Genomic DNA, 16,727 nt, shown 5'->3' with positions numbered 1-16,727 from the left:
CCGTACATACGGAATAAAGCGGAGTCATGGGATCACATATCTGTTGTCTGTGTCTTTTTTTAATAACCATTCACTGACTTAAACACTAATATACCCTGTCTATGACCAAAAATATTAATATTGTAGTAATGTAACAAATTTCAAGACACTGTACTTTAGTAACACAGGCAGGCCATATTTTTCAAAGTTTCATTTGACGTGTTCTGGCTCAAGTTTTTGCGGGAGTAGAGGGTCCTCCTCCTGGCGAGAATGTTTGGAAGTTCATATCGTTCGTATTTCCCTTACAACAAATGACGCAATAAGGCAGTCCCTTCGGGCTATCAAGATTAAGATGAAAATCATTTGTCGTGGCATGGAATTTTATGAGCTTAATCTGATAACTGAAGGCATTGTTCTCAAATTCCTTGTAAAACTACTATTTTCCTTAGTGCTTTGCTAGAATGCAGGAAAACTGAGTCAAATTTAACTTTAGACCCTTACTTTAAAATCTGTTGTATACTGTACGTCTTGGAAGCCCATACAATCTCGTCACAGAGTAACAAGAAAAGCCCTCGCCTTTCCTCTACTTAAAAGAGCCCTGCGATCTTGAAACGCAAACGCCGAAGTCACTGTTCCATACCATTGATAAACTAGGACGACATTATCTCTAAAAGGGTTGCCTGGATACGGAGTCAATAGCCAATAGAAGGGGCGATCAAGTGTGACGTCGCGGTCCTGCCCGTGTTTGGGGAAATCGCATGGGTACGTTATTCCCGGGGAGGTCACCTTAAGTCAGGTATAGTCGGGACAGCCAACATTGCAGTATGTCTAGTTCCCGTCTAGATATACGTGCTCATACACGGTCCTGCATAGTCCGCACGTACATAGAATCGTTCCTGTGTGGCAAATCTAATCTTCAAGCAGATTCTAGGGTGGTGAAAGACAGTATCAAATTGGCCTTGGGTGGCGTATGGACCCTCCCCGGCGAATGAATGGATACTGCCTGGCCAATTTGATATTGCCTTTTGCCACCCTTGGATCTGCTTGAACATTAGGGCAAATCTACGTACGTTTTTCGATACCCATAGACTATCCAGAACCATGCCTAATCCTAACCCAGTCAGGCATAAAATTAGATATGCATCTTTTTGGATACGATATAACCTGTTCAGACATACATCTAGATAGGCACTGCTCTGGATATGATAACTTCAGAAACTGGAAAAATCAGTAGGTAACGATGCCCCCCCCCAACTTCTGCTTGGAGCCCCGCATTGTCTACACCAGAAGTGACCTCCCCGGGTGCCCCGGAATGTGTACCGTGAGCACACACCTGTGCAGACGCCATAACCGGTGAATCGGACCCCCAACCAACATGTCGCCCCGATCCGCAGGCGTCCTCTGTCTGTTGGCTGTGCTCCTCTGCTGCTGTATCAACGGCAGTGTCGCCGCACAGAAGAAGTCTAAAGAACAACTACTTTCGGTAGGTGGCGATACAGAATGTTTAAACGCTGCCAAACCTTTAAGTTTTAGCGGTAGACAGTAGTCTTTGCCTGCACCATAACAACATACTTTCCCTGACACACCTTGTCAAGGATTGTTAAAGAATTGCTATGAATATTAAGATTTACTTTGTTTGGGTACAGAAAAAGGCTTCTTGTTTTAGTTAAGTCTTTCTTAGTGTATTTTGAAGCATAAAAACTGAGAAAGCGTCGGTATAACGTTGGTAGATATGCCAATCCTCGAGCCACCTTTCAATAAGACAAGACCAGCCACCGAGACAGGAGCGCTCATGCGAAACTGGCGTGTCAATACCGATCTACAGTTTATAGTGAATGCACAACCCCGTACTAGTAGTAAGTTTTAAACCTTAGGAAGGAGATGAAATATTAGAAAGTCTTTCTGTGTCCCATATGTTTATCTTCGTTCCAGCTGGGATGTACCGTCTTGGCGCGGAAGTTACAAAACAGGAAAATCAGGTTTTGTCTGCGTTTGTGAGAGGGCGATTTGAGGCGTACCGGGGTTCGGTCGGTTGGTATGTGGGTTTGACTATAATAAACCAAAGAAAATCAACTCCGCTAAATAAGAAACGTTTGATATCCAGTCTTTTTTTTTTGCTTAGAATCGGTCCTAAATATGTGGTCACTGTAGTTCTGTATGTTAGTAGAATTTCGTAGTAAAGCAAAAGGGTTTAAGCTTTTAAATAGATTAAGCATAAGAGAGCAAGAAATCGTACTGATTAGAAGTTGGCGTGCTTGTAATCATACTAATGACAACAATTTGCTCTATTTAATTGCTGAAATGGAATTACATGGTTAAAAGGGGTTTCTGTGCTTTATCAAAGCATAATATATGCAAAAAAAGAAAACTACTCGAGGCCCACCCCCATACTTACACACTACAGACTACAAATCGTGACTATTTCTGTGACAAGAGCAGCCAACGTTGGCAAATATCACGCCCCTTTTCTCGATAGTTCGACCCCTACTGAATCGTTTATTGCGCTCTACAAGCCTGACAAATAAGGCAAGTGTCACTTTAGTCTACCGGGAACACTTTAAACAAATATCAAAGCCAGCAGTCGGTAAATTCTATGCGTTATGCGTGATTTCACAAGTCTAAACAAACTAAAGTGTGTAATGTGTATAAACCTGATTAGGACGAACAGTAATGTCTGAGCAGAATAATTGTTCGGGGGTTGTAGGAGGGTTGCCTAAGCAGCCTAACTCTAAAAAAAAAGTATACATTAGAGAGAGGGAGAGAGAGAAAGAGAGAGGGGGGGGGGAGAGTAAGAGAGAGAGGGTGGGAGAGAGTGAGGGAGAGACAGTGAAAGAGGGAGCAAGAGAGAGAGAGAGAGAGAGAATTTATTGGCAATGCAGAAAGGCCACGATTCACCAGCAAAATACAGTAACACCGACCGATTTACCTATGAATCTGACCAAGTTCCAAAATACCATAAAATAACCTTACATCCACTACATAACTCATGCAACGGTCAAAATAGAAAGGAATATACTTGATACATGTACTTGAAAATACATACAATAACCCTGACCAACCCTTCCGCTCAAGCTCTATCATTCCTTGAAATGATCAACATGTTCGAAGATCAAACTGCAAAGTAAACCCGCGGGTTCTGTGTTGACATTGTTTGATCATGTTGTGCAAACAGACGGTCGTGTGGTTTGCGATGACGTCACATGTAGGTGCGGGCCCGTGACTTGTACACAGTTCGCCTGGCCTCACGGATTCCGCAAACCACTTCCCGAATTCTTAGAACCCATCGAGTTCTGGTTTAAGTCCAAAAAATGGAGACACGGACATTACAGTAAACGTTATTGACACAACAAAAGTACTAACAGCGGTTTTCGTAAGGTCTTAAACAGCTCTGTGTATTAATTTCTACAGCATTGCTGTATGTGAAGGGTTAACTAGTGAATCACAGTATTTCATTAGCTCATGAGCGGGTAGTTTAAGACGAACTAGACCTTTCTAAAATAGTTTAGGTTTACTGCATGACGTATTCAAAACATAACGGTATGTACATGTAAGATATTTTTCCTAAAAAAAGTCAAGATAACCCAAAGAAAGCGTAACAATTAAGCAATACGACAAGGGGTGTTCCCTAAATAATTATCAAGCTTATCGATGATAGTATCGATTGATTTATTGAATAATTTATTGATTAATTTCCTACAGCAAGTCGACAGTGTGGTGAAGAACTTAAAGACGATGAACTCCAAGCGAGGTCTGGGCGAGGAACACGTCAGTAAGTATCGCACTGCAAGAACAATGTTAAAACCGGACAGAAGAATTATATACATGTATATATCTCAGCTCTGCTCTGTCTATTCTGATATATATAAAAACATGTATAATCTGTACATTCGGTCTACAATGACTCTACTTCGATGACTGAAATCAAAGATTATATATCGTGTTGGAATTCAGGAAATAGCTTCTAACAACCATGGCTGGTTTTAACTAATTATGACATAAAAAAAGCATGTTAGTACAAGATTTGTTTTTAGCATGAAAGTTCATCGCTGTTTTTGTTGTTTTGACTGCTGTTCTATTACAGATTTAATGGCAACATTCCGTGTTGCCAGTTTCTCTGACGTGTAACAGTAGCGGCCGTGACGCAGTTGAGCATGAGGAATGGGTCTCGCACCAGCGACGCAGGTCTCGCACCACTAACCCACAACAGCATACTGACGTACATTGATTGTTTAAGCCTGACCCAACACTGAAGCAATAGCTAGAGGTCGCAGGCGCCATCTTGGATCAAGCCACCACACCAAAATATTATTACTAGTATATGCATAGCGACAATTAATCATGCTTCCCTTCTACAGATACCCCCCCCCCCGACCGTTTTCTTTCTATAACAGCTATACATTGCGGTAACTGGAGGTTCAGCGCGCCTTGCTGTATAGTTACTGGCCGCCATGTTGGATCTACCCAACCCTCCAACATGGCGACAGCATCTCATATTTCCTTTCTACCCTTGTCCTAAGGCCGCTCCTCAACCACCCCACCGACATGGCAACAACCTTTCATATTCCAAAAAGCAGTTACTCAAGCAACTGGATATGATTTTGGAAACGGTCAGACGTTTCAGCTAGTATCCACTAGCTTTCGCCAGTGACTGAGAGACCAAACTATTGATTGATTTATATAATTTCTCATATTTCCTTTCTACCAACTCCCCAGGCCGATCTTCCCTAGGTCAGCTGTACATGACGGAGCTGGAAGTGCAGCGCGCACTGCTTGCAGACCCGGACGATTTGGACCTGCAGGAAGGAATGAAGGAACTCAAGTCACTGGAAAAAGACCTAACTGGTTAGTTAGTTAACGTTGAGCATCGACAAAGTGCATCTTTTGCAGAAGTTATATCTAGGAGGTTGTAGGTTATAGGTTGTGGAACCTCCTTGGTTTCATACATATTTTTCGAGAAGGGCGTCCTACTTTTGGTGTCTTTGCTTCTAATTCAGTAAGTCTTGAACCACAACAAAACAGACTGAGGAAGAAACCAAACTTTGTCTCTCTTCCTTCCTTTCTCTCTATCTCTCTCTCTCTCTATCTTCTCTCTCTCTCTCTCTGTCTTTCTTTCAGTGTTGCGGACAGGGTTCTCCTATTTCTCGGACAATGCCTTATCTGTTTAATTTAGTTGATACCTGATAGAATCCTAAGGTCTGAAGAAAATCAAACTGTAACTGTCATTACGAAGCATTGACAATGATGGTGGTCATTGATGGTCAGGCTTCACTTTTGTTTCACTTATTTTGGTATTATGATTTCATGCGCAATGTATGCTACTTAAGTTACCTTGCTTTTGTATTATTTAGTAACTTTTGTAACTTTATAAGTTACTTTTGTTGTTATTTGTATTAGTTGAGTTTGATGTTTTTGTTTGGGGTCTTCCCCAGGCCCAGGGCTCATTGAAAAGCGATATGTATCCCCCTGGTTAAATTAATAAAAACAAACAAATTGACAAAACTTTCTGTGTTTTTCTCTTAGGTCGTGGTGGAGCAAACATCCCTCAAATCCGCAACAAAGCTGACGTCCCGGGCGCTCTCGCCAAAATCATCAAGGAACGAGAACAACTGTTCTCCCAGGAACAGGCCAATCAGATCGTTCGCTAGAAAACGGATCAACCAATCAGATCGTTCACTAGAGTACGGATCAACCAATCAGATCGTTCGCTAGAGTACGAATCAACCAATCAGATCGTTCGCTAGAGAACGGATCAACCAATCAGCTTTCGACTGGGATATCAAATTTCATACCTGCATTTGGATGCTTGGATATCTTTTTTTTAATCCATGTTTGTGGAATTTTCACATCTATGGTCACTTCTCAAGCAAAATGATTCATTTTCTGTGTTAATAATATTTGCAGTGCAATGATTGATTTTAGATAATTTTTTCTATAAACTCAGATTATTTCTTAGCTGAACTATATTATACACACACATCTCACACATTTGGAATATAAACCGTTGGTTTTAAGAAAATGCACCACTGGCTGCTATCACACCATTTATAGCATTTTGGGGCAATACAACCTGTAAAAGTATACACAAGAAGGGTGATATTATATCCATATATTCATGATTGATAGCAAAAAGGTGTAACATTATATACTGTGATGTTACCAGGGAACTCAAAGAACAGGTGGTGAAACTGAAAAAAAATGTTACTATCATGGAAGTTTATCTGTGTTGGTAGTTACATGTTTAAAGTAAAAACTTTTGATCCAACACAAAAAGTTCTCTCACCTAGAGCTTTCGACGAGTCCCTCTGGTCTTCCTCAGTAGACTGACCCAGTGAGGCTTGTCACGTGGCTTCTTTGAAGTGACATCAACACTAAATCAAAGGTATCTGGTAGACTCTAGGTAAGATAACTTTTTTTGTGTTGGATCAAAAGTTTTAACAGAAAAAAATGTTACACAGCACGGGGGGTGATATTATGGTAATGATGGACAAACATCATCATATATGTGCATTATACCGGCACCTGTGTTAATGTCTATCTAGATGGTTCCAATGAGGTAATATCAATAAACTTCTCATCTGATTGCATCCTATGTTTTAAGCTTGCACGACTGAGTCACTGCGTTATAACCAAATTATATTGAAGAAAAACAGATCTTTTCCATTAACTAAAAGAATCTGAACATGCACCATGATACTAGAGGTGGATACTACGGTAGAAAATTGATGAATTAAGAGGCCATCTACATCAGGACATACTTCTTCTTCTTCTCGGGTCACCATTCACTGCTACACTCTTCCCCTCCAGTACTCCGCACATGCCATTCCACTGGGGGTCAGGGCGTCCTTCCAGGACATACTAGTATATCAGTATATGCATGGATTCAGGTGGGGAGGGGGGCCTCCGCAAATTACAGTAAAATCTTTCGATTACAGGAAATAACACAACATTTCAGGTTGAAATCTATCTCTAAACTCACCCAAAAGCAATTCAACGTATTGTTTAAGAAACGTAAAGAAACTTGCTCCAAAAAGCCAAGGACACTTCAGAAATTCAACATATTCGAAAAACGTTCTTTGAACTTCTATGGGTGACCTCTGGGTCACAAAGGTCATCCTACCGTGACCTCAGCTCTATCCTGATAATCCTGTAGGCTGTAGTGTCACGTATAACAGCTTATCTGGTTTGGATCGCCGACATGACAGTCTTTAGTCTAAGTTTAGACACTCAGGCCCCAAACTTTTGAAGGTAAAGTGGACTTCTATTAGGTCTACATGATACAACAGAATTTACAGGTTGGCAAGGGAGGTTTGGGAAGTGGTCACTCTGCCTTGACCCAAATATCTTTTTACATGTCCGCTGGTCGAGCTACTGTAGATATATCTACCTTGTAAGGAAGTACACTCAGGCAAATTACGAGGTTTCAGATGTTTCATGACTCAGCCAATAACGTTTTTACGTTGTATCGCGTAGCTTATAGCTTAGTTTCGGGAGTTTGACTCAATAATTTACTACTAGCTACTGTAACAGTGATGCTCGGAGAATCAGTTTCTAAGTGGTGGGAGATTGCAGAATAAATACTAGCTCTACACTTTAATATTTTTACGGCACTTGGCTACACCCCATGGAGGCCATATCAACATTCTAACAGAAAAAGAACTGTGCATACGGACATTTCTTGCGGTATTTTCATCATTTTCAGGATTTTGGGGTGGTGTGCAATCAGGAGAGCTATTTGACCTATGGGTTACCCAGGTCACACAGGTCACCCTGCCATGACCTGATGACCCAAATATCTTCCTACAGTCCGCTGGTCGAGCTATTTCCACCTTGTATGGGGTTATATTGGCAAATTGCAAGGTTTTATATGTGTTTCAGTCAGTTATAGTAATATTTTAGTACAAGAAGCTTAATATATAATTTTAATATACATTGTACACTTCGACTGTACATAGTGTAGTTGTAGTTGTAATGTTTAATTTTTAACCTTTAGTAATAATTGTTATAAGTCTATGATAATGTATGTAATATACTATGTACTGTCACCATAATTCAGTCTTAGGACTGCAAGTGTGACATGTGTGGTGGAAATTTCAAATAAACCATTCTTATATATATTTCATTATGTGATAAATACAAGTACCAGAAACAATGTGTATGGACATACATGTTTATTCATAAATACAAAAGCAACATTACTCAGTTATTGCAACAGCTTAGTCAACTAGTACAATGTTGACATTCTAGTTACCCATTTGGCAAAGCAGTTCAAATCATTGCAGGCTATCACACCTCCTTACGTGCTTATAAAACTGTTATTTGGCATTTTAGCTCATACACTATCTTCACTTTTTTTAATTTCTTGATATAAATACCGGCAGGTTTGATACATTTAGAAGCGTGCTAAGCGCTATTGTTTTCTGGCATTATACATTGTGTTATAAATATAGTTATGCATGATATTGAATCTATAGATCTGTTTCAAAATACACAATTTCTTGTTGTTACACCTTGTGTGACCAGTAATTCTATAGCCCCAAATCCATTGCTGTACTCTTTATAAGGCAATGGTTTCTTCGTACTTTCTAATATTACATTTCTTTCTTAAGTATTTACTGAGCTGAACTATCTAATATACAACCTTAGCGCCTTGATGCGTTTATCGTACTCTATAGAAGTCAAGAATATGTTAATGTAACTCGCTAGTAGCCCTGGGACTAAGTCTAAACGCCCAGAATTTAGCGTCCCGTACTGTCAAAGGCCCAGAATCTACTTTCTGTACACTATGAAGTAGAATTACTTTCTAGAAGCCCCTGGCCTGTATTTATTGTCTGTGAAGCCCAGAACCAGGTTTTGTGCTGCCAAAAAAGTTAAGAATATGCTTTATGTGCCCTTTGATTATGGAAATCCATCTACATGCTTTCAAGTAAGTCTAGAAGCCCAGAACTGTTTCGTTATGCTACTAAAAAGTTCAGAAACTACTCGCACTCGGTGCAGTTGAAGAACTTTTTTGAGGCTCATGGCTTCTGGAAATTCATTATGCGTATTGTCTATTCATACTCCGTTTTTATGCAGCTGTAAATTCCACGATACACTTCTTGTTCTCTGCAAAGTAGAATAACTTTCTAGAACCCGATATTCTGTGTTGTCAGAAGGTCAGAATAAATATTTCTTATGCCGCTGTGAAGCCCACAATGCGCTTCTTGTACTCGGCGAAGTCGAACCCGCAGTAGTCCGGATTGTTCTGCAGGTATGTAGCCAGGAGTTCCATCCGTGCTTGCACTGCTTTGCCCATGCGCGTGTCACCACGTGACTCAGCCATGATGGCGGCGAGTTCTTTGAACTCCTTGATCTCTGGGAGGTCCGAATTCGGGGCGTTGGTGGTAATTGTCTTCAGCAGCTGCAATGTGAGCAAAATTTTTATGAGTTCTACTAGAAAAATGGCAAACAAAATTATGGCAAATAAGCTCGTAGACCATATCAAGTAGTCATGATTATCATGAAAGTTCATCTATGTTGGTAGTAATCATGGTAAAACATTGAACTTTATTCCAACACAAGGGTTACAGAGCGATGAAGGCGACAGTGGTCGTCGAAAATTTGATCGCTCTGTAACCCTTGCGTTGGAATAAAATTCAATGTTTTACTAAGTAGTCATGATCATTAAATGTTGAGCCTGGAAGTGAAAACGTAAAAAGTAAGGAATTGTTACTTAAACAACTGAATAGACTTTGAATGCTGTCAGACGTTTCAAATAGCATTCACTGCTTTTCGTCATTGACTTTTACGGTATCTGTATCTGCGGTTGAACAAGTGTTTAAGAAAACTATAGATTGACTAATCTATCCGGTTGCTGGGACGACAATTTCTTGTGTATCTCACTACCTGGATGTCTAACCTTCGTCAAAGTAAAACGGTTTCGTGCTAAAGTATGTAGGATTTTGGTATCTTTAGATTGTCAGTTTTAATGAGGTCAAACTTGAATTGAGTCAAACTGACGTCATACCTCCAGAAGCTTGTCAGGCTGAATCCCGTTCCCGGCAGCCTCTGCGTTCTCATCCGGGAACTTTTCGTGGCAGACGTTGATCATCTCATCTATCGATGTCGTCAGATCCCTGAAAAATTTTTAGGAGAGAAAAATGTTTACGATTGGACGACAAAATATTGTTCTTTCCAACACTATTATACATGTAGGGCACACCTCTCTAATATTTTATCACCATATACTATTAGGGCGTCCACGCTTGCTATAAGTTGATGTAGATGCCGTATATGGTACAATGTTCATATAAATATACATGTATATAATGACCACCCTCCTGTCCTGCCATTTGCTACACAGTGTAACCCAACACCACAGGGTGTCTTCTACAGCACCAGTTACCATGGTGACAGCCGTCTGGTCCAGATCAATGACCTTATTTCTTTGCATTAGAGGAAGAAGAAACAGTGCAAAACGAATGTGTTTTCTCAGTGAAGGGTAACAAAAGAAAATCCCCACTCACTGTGCTGCCAGGGCCAGCTTGGTCTTGGTGTTGTGAATGTCGGAAGAACTTGTGAAGAGGCGGGCCCCTTTGATCACTGTCGTCGCCGAGAAACTGAAGAACTTGGTCGTCTTGACAACGCACTTCTGGTGCCACTCCACCTGTCACGTGACAAACATCGACCAATGAGAATCCACGGTCTAAATCATTCTACACTGAAGTATGTGACGTAACAATTCAATTCGTGTATCAAAAGTAGTACGTTTGATTTTGAATGATTTGCATGACCAATAAGTTCAACACAGGAAGTTATCTGACCTAGAGCTTTCGACTAGTCACTGGTCTTCCTTAGTAGACTGACCCAGTGTTGACGTCACACTTCAAAGAATTCACGTGACAAGCCTCACTGGGTCAGTCTACTGAAGAAGACCAGAGTGACTGGTTGAAAGCTCTAGGTGAGAGAACATTTTGTGTTGGACCTAAAGTTCTCACTCTTAACAAAACAAACGCACCTTTGTGTGTTTTCCCAGGATCATGCTTGCGTCCAGGACGTCCTGGTAAGACTGTTGGAACTGCATCAGGAGTCCGGCCAGCTCCGCGCACGACTGTCTCGACACCACAACCTCCGACTTCGACCACGTCACGTCTGCAAAGGTCGTCAATGATTTCATTAGGTTGGTAAAGAGAGAGAAAGATAATGGTTTGTTCAATATTAAAAACCTTTACAGCACCAGTACTGAATTGCGAATTCAAATCTTTGGCGTATCAGCATTATACATTAAAAATAACCATCAAAACAAGTCACAAATCCTAGAAAACCACTACTATCACAACTTAACATTCTGTTATAACATTAACTTATAACATTAACTGTCATTCAGCAGGCGGACACAACAGTTAAATGGCTGCTATAACAACGTTCATTTCGGGGCAACACTGACTGATTCTACTCAGTCAGTATTGCTGATAACTGTTTATTCCCGTATCGTTGTTTCACACTATGTACTGTAACAATACGCCACATATGGGATCGCATTCTTAACACTGCAGCAGCGACATCTAGCTGCAGAGTGAAGTGCTGCAGCTGCGACATCTAGAAGCAGTGCGAAGTAGAACCAGTTCTAGTTCATTTTGTATTAAGAAATGAACAAATAACTCACCACCGTCACCGCCACCCTCCCCACCGCCTTGTCCGCTCGCCCCGGCGGAAGCGGCGTACTTCAGGAAAGCTTCCTTTGCTTCCATCGCCGCCGACTTCATGGAATCTTTCGACTGCAGCAACTTTCCCTCCGCCTGACCGTAAGACTCCGCCTCTCTGTCCTTCACTTTCGCTTTTGCCTCTTGGAACTTCTGCATCAGTTCCTCTTCCTTCAGCTGGAACCAAAATAAGAGTCGTCACTCTACAGAACTATGATGGGGGCCCGCAAGTCCTTTTCCGTAGGGCGTAATTGGCCCTTTTAATTCTACGTAGAGCGTAGACGGACCGGTCTAATATTTTTGCGTTGAGCGTATTTGGCGTTTTAATTCTACATAATGCGTTGTAGCCACTTAGAATTCATTGTAAAGCGTAATCGAGAGGTTTCCGAATTCAGCGTAGAGCGTCGTCGGGACACCCCCCTTGCAGGCCCTCTATGATCAGGTATGTCACTGGCTAGTCCATGCTTGGGCAAATCTACGCTCATGGCCATGGATACATCAGGAGTTTGTATACATTGAGCTAGAACAGTACTCAGGTACGTCACTGGATAGTCCATGCTTGGGCAAATCTACGTTCTTGGATATACATGTAGAATTTAGCTAGAACCAATTTGTGGTCACTGTTGTATCTAGAACAGTGCTTTGTCCAGAACCATGCTCAGTTCTTGGATACATGGAGAATTTAGCTAGAAGCAACATAGAGTTCTGGATAGTCCAAACATATCCAGAACAGTGCTTAATCCAGAACTATGTCCAAGCACGTCACCGGTTAAATTTACGTTCTTGCACATCTGGAGTTGGGAGACTATCCAGAACCATGCTCAGGCACGGTCCTAGCTATAGATAGTCCACACATATCCGTGCCTTATCCAGAACCATGACCAGGTACGGTTCTGGATAGTGCCTGTGCATGGTTCTGGATACAGCTCATAGTATCCTGCAAGTAGGCAGCAAACACTGAATTCCATTTTGCAATGTAGTAAATTTTCTTCTGCTGATTGTCTCACCTCTGCCTGTGTCTTCTGCTTCGCCGCTTCCTCCCCGCCGTTCTTCCTTCTCCGGTAGGTCCGTTTGTAGACAACCCGTGTCCGCGTGGACAGGACCGCTCTGATCACCTGAGGGAGACAGAAAAGTCAAGTTAAACCGGAACGAAGGTTGGGAGCTCTCCAAGACTTACCTACCCTTGCTCCGGAGGGAGGCGACGGGGTGGGGCCCAGCAGACCGATGCAAGTCTCGCGCCTAGTCTCGTGTTTTCGCGAAACGGGGGTAATTCAACCAGGCCGGCTGTGTTGTCTATATGCAATAAGAAAATAGCACATAAAAGCTCCCATAGACCCTGAAGACCCCCCAAACCCCCCAGTTTTTCGGCATGCTATGGAGGCTACTGGAAACCATCTTAGGAAGGCAACGTGAGGCCTTAGGAACAGAACCTTGTTCAGGAAAGAAATATAAAAACTCCCTAGGATTACAACCGTGGAATGGCATGCTTCGGTCTAAAAAGTTAGTAAGGAAACGTAACTCACCTTCACCGAAATCGAATGGAACGTCTTAAGGACACGAACCAACTGCGCCTGCGCCTTCTTCCGAGGTTCGTCAGCTGGTGCGCATGCGAGCACGATCCTGGACAGGAGAAACAATCAAAAATTGTAAATCAGTATTTCATCAAATTTTTCTCATTTTCTTAAATTTCGAGTTCAAAAGGGTGTATAACATACGTTATCTTGCCATGCATCTTTATGACGATTTACCACATTTGTGGAAGGATTGACATAACAGGTGAATATTAATCTCCAAGCAGATCTTTTGGTGGGGGTAAGACAGTATCAAAGGGGTGGGGAAATGGCTACAGACTGGCCAATTTGATACTGTCTTACCCCCACCAAAAGATCTGCTTGGAGATTAGTGAATATCACCTTTTCAAGATGTCAAACCTGAGACCAGACTGTAATGTTTGAACCACTCACACCGGGAAGATCCCCTACTCTTTTCGATAAGTGCGGTGGGTTCTTTAACGTGCGTGGAGTGTGGCTCTCCCAAACACGGGACCTCCATTTAACGCCCTATCCGAGGGATATATGTAAAACTGCAAAGTAAACCCACCTTCTGTACGGTATCATGAACCCGACTGCGATTTTCCGCTGCCCTCCGCCCGTGTCCTCCCCGAGATCACACTGCACGTATTTCCCCTGCGGCTTGGTCTTCGCGCGGAGGAAGTAAGAGTCATAGTCCGGCAGGACGAACACCTATGGGGAAACAATCAACAACAGAAGATTATCATACAATCTTTTCGCGACTCAGGGTACTTACTTATTTCCAAGCAGATCTTTCGGTGGCCTCAAATTGGCCAGGCAGTATTCATTGGCTAGGCTAATGGACACTCCTCTGGCCAATGGATACTGCCTTGTCACCGTATGGGGGAAACAAGCAACAACAAAAATTATTGGGGTCATGTAGCGAAACGACAGAGCGTTCGGCTCGCAAACAAGAGGTCCCGGGTTCGAATCCTGCCATGCCACCGATCTTGTGCCATTGGGAAAGGCACTTTACACGACTTTCCTCACTTCACTCAGGTGAAAATGAGTATATCCGTGCGTTTGTCTGCGTCGGTGGCGGCATGAAAATAAGTTGAAAAACTTATTGATAAAGATGTTGGAATAGAAAAAAAATTATACAATCTTTCCGTTACTTAGGCTACTTAATACTCTCTATTGCCTCTATACCCAGTGTACTGCTTTATTCAGAATCGTGTATTATCCAGAACCAAGTTCAGGCGCGGTTCTGGGTAGCCCACACGTAAACAAATGAATAAAATGTTTACCCTTGCTACTCCTCCAGGGCCACCAAGAAGATCAGGTCCGCACTTTGCCGATTCCGCCTCTGATACCACTGACTCAGCTCCGTCGGGGTCCTAGAGAAAAATAGTCAAGGTTATCGTTTACCACACTGAATTAGCTGTTGGATTCCAATACTCTACTGCTTACAGAGACGGGGAGCAGCTTTAGTATACTGAAGTTAGCCGTTTTGCTACAAATTGTAGTTACGGGGTTAGGCAGCAGGGAAAATGGGAAGATAATCTCCCAGAACATGATTTCTGCTCATGTCTGGTTTCAAATAATGTCATGTTTAACCTTTACCACACTGAAGTAGCTGTTGGGTTCCGATTCTCTACTGGTTATGGTTTAGGAAACAGGGAGAAGGCTAATCTTCAGAATACTGAAGTAGCCGTTTGGCTGCCGGTTTTCGATTGGTTATGGGAAAAGACAACAGGGAGAAGGGTAACAAAATGGTCTCTGCTCACGTCTGGTTTCAAATATAGTCAAATTTAATCTTCATCATACTAAAGTAGTTGTTCCGTTCCAATTCTCTACTGGTTTTGGCTTATGCAGTGGGGAGAAGGTTAAGAGAAGCTTCCAGAAAAAATATGCTCTAGAAAAGCAACATTTGCAAAGCAAATGAATAATGTTTACTTTCGCATATGATCTGCTCTGTTAATTCTTACTCATTCACATTTATGGTGATAGGAGTCTAAATCCCTCCTACTATAAAATTGCAACATTATGTAACCTAACACCATGAAGTTACCATGGTGAGAGACAGTCTGGTTCAGTCAGGTCAGAGGTCACTGTTTGGAGAAGAAGAAGAGGAAACATAGCAAAAACTAGAGAAGTAACATTTGCAAAGCAAATGCATAATGTTTACCTTCTGACATGGTCTGCCCTGTTAATTTTTATTTACTCAAACACATTCACATACATGTACCACTAGTATATGGTGACAGGAGCAGAGCAGACCATTGCAACATTATGTAACCCAACACCAGTCACCATGGTGACAGACGTCAACAAATCATGTCATTGGCCAGGTCAGAGGTTAGTGTTTGGAGAAGAAGAAGAGGAAACATAGCAAAAACAATATGTTTTCCTTAATGTTGTCCAATGTGTATGTACTGTTGGGCTACCTTGGAAATCAGTCTTTCAGAGACTGAAGGTACCACCCAACTGTCTTTTAAGATCAATAAATAAATAAATAAATAAAGTAAACATAAAATTGCTGCTCACGTCTGGTTTCAGCAGGAACTTTGGGTCGATCAGTTCCTCGATGGGCTTGGCTCCCGGTCCCAGAACCTCCGGGTCGTCCGGCCATCCGTACGTGCTCAGGTATGTGGCGAAGAAGGCGGAGAAGTCGGGAGGAATGTTCTCCGGACTCACTTTCCTCTCCTCCGTTTCCGTAAGGCCCTCGAACATGTCGTCAGGCTGCAGAGAGGAATGGTTTATTATATCGGTCAAATTTTATGTCAAGTGGTGACGTGAACATAAGTATTTCGCTTGAGTGCGTCACCACTATGTATTGTATTTTTTGCATGTTGTAAAGAAGTCGGGAGGAATGTTCTCCGGGCTCACTTTCCTCTCCTCCGTTTCAGTAAGGCCCTCGAACATGTCGTCAGGCTACAAAGAGAAGGCAAACATTTTAAAGCTATGTTTAAAGTTAAAACGTTTGGTCCAACAACAAAAATTCTCTCACCTAGAGCTTTCGACCAGTCACCCTGGTCTTCCTCAGTAGACTGACCCAGTGAAGCTTGTGTTGGACCAAAAGTTTTAACTTTAAACATGTAACTACCAACACAGATTAACTTTCATGATAGTATTTTAAAACTATATAAAAAAAAAAACAGTTATTCAAGCAACTGGTTATGATTTTGGAACTGCTGTTCCAGTTGCTTGAGTATCTTTATCTTATTACCTGAATGTCTAACCTTCACCGACATAAAAAAATATAGTAAATTACTAAAGACCTTGAGGTCGTTAGGCTGAGACGAAGCAAATATTTTTGATAAATTACAACAACGAAGCTCATCATGTTCAAACAACTGGCTCTTTTAGCAAGCTATGTTCAATACACATCTGCAGTAAGCCTGTAAGGCCCTCGAACAAGTCGTCAGGCTGCAGAGAGGAATGGTTTATTATATCGGTCAAATTTTATGTCAAGTGGTGACGTGAACATAAGTATTTCGCTTGAGTGCGTCACCACTATGTATTGTATTTTTTGTCATGTTGTAAAGAAGTCGGGAGG

The 16,727-nt window shown here is 41.8% G+C and overlaps 2 protein-coding genes across 2 annotated transcripts in view; one reads left to right on the top strand and one right to left on the bottom strand.

The window, feature by feature from the left end:
• The first annotated feature begins 1,279 nt into the window (after positions 1-1,279).
• Positions 1,280-6,165, top strand: LOC109468890. Its single transcript, XM_019767267.1, has 4 exons — positions 1,280-1,462; positions 3,679-3,748; positions 4,693-4,821; positions 5,500-6,165. Exons 1-4 carry the CDS (start codon positions 1,355-1,357, stop codon positions 5,622-5,624), a joined length of 432 nt encoding a protein of 143 aa, XP_019622826.1. The 5' UTR covers positions 1,280-1,354; the 3' UTR covers positions 5,625-6,165.
• Positions 6,166-8,931: 2,766 nt separating this feature from the next.
• LOC109468516 overlaps positions 8,932-16,727 on the bottom strand; it is a 24,192-nt gene continuing 16,396 nt past the window's right edge. Inside the window, 10 exon segments of the mRNA XM_019766760.1 lie at positions 8,932-9,376; positions 9,983-10,091; positions 10,482-10,621; positions 10,973-11,106; positions 11,621-11,834; positions 12,665-12,772; positions 13,181-13,277; positions 13,758-13,900; positions 14,476-14,565; positions 15,716-15,910. Of these exon segments, the coding sequence (XP_019622319.1) occupies positions 9,149-9,376; positions 9,983-10,091; positions 10,482-10,621; positions 10,973-11,106; positions 11,621-11,834; positions 12,665-12,772; positions 13,181-13,277; positions 13,758-13,900; positions 14,476-14,565; positions 15,716-15,910 (1,458 nt within the window). The 3' untranslated portion in view covers positions 8,932-9,148.

This window comes from Branchiostoma belcheri, unplaced genomic scaffold, assembly GCF_001625305.1.
Source record: "Branchiostoma belcheri isolate BF01 breed outbred unplaced genomic scaffold, Haploidv18h27 scaffold2, whole genome shotgun sequence".
Lineage (NCBI taxonomy): Eukaryota > Metazoa > Chordata > Leptocardii > Amphioxiformes > Branchiostomatidae > Branchiostoma > Branchiostoma belcheri.
The sequence above is the reverse complement of the archived record's forward strand: the minus strand, read 5'-3'. Positions and strand labels throughout refer to the sequence as shown.

What these genes read in the sequence shown, in the direction of transcription:
- LOC109468890 (XM_019767267.1), top strand. Translation starts at nt 1,355, where the DNA reads ATGTCGCCCCGATCCGCAGGCGTCCTCTGTCTGTTGGCTGTGCTCCTC. An exon ending in CTAAAGAACAACTACTTTCG is followed by an intron (nt 1,463 to 3,678) that starts GTAGGTGGCGAT and finishes AATTTCCTACAG; the next exon opens with CAAGTCGACAGTGTGGTGAA. An exon ending in ACTGGAAAAAGACCTAACTG is followed by an intron (nt 4,822 to 5,499) that starts GTTAGTTAGTTA and finishes TTTTTCTCTTAG; the next exon opens with GTCGTGGTGGAGCAAACATC.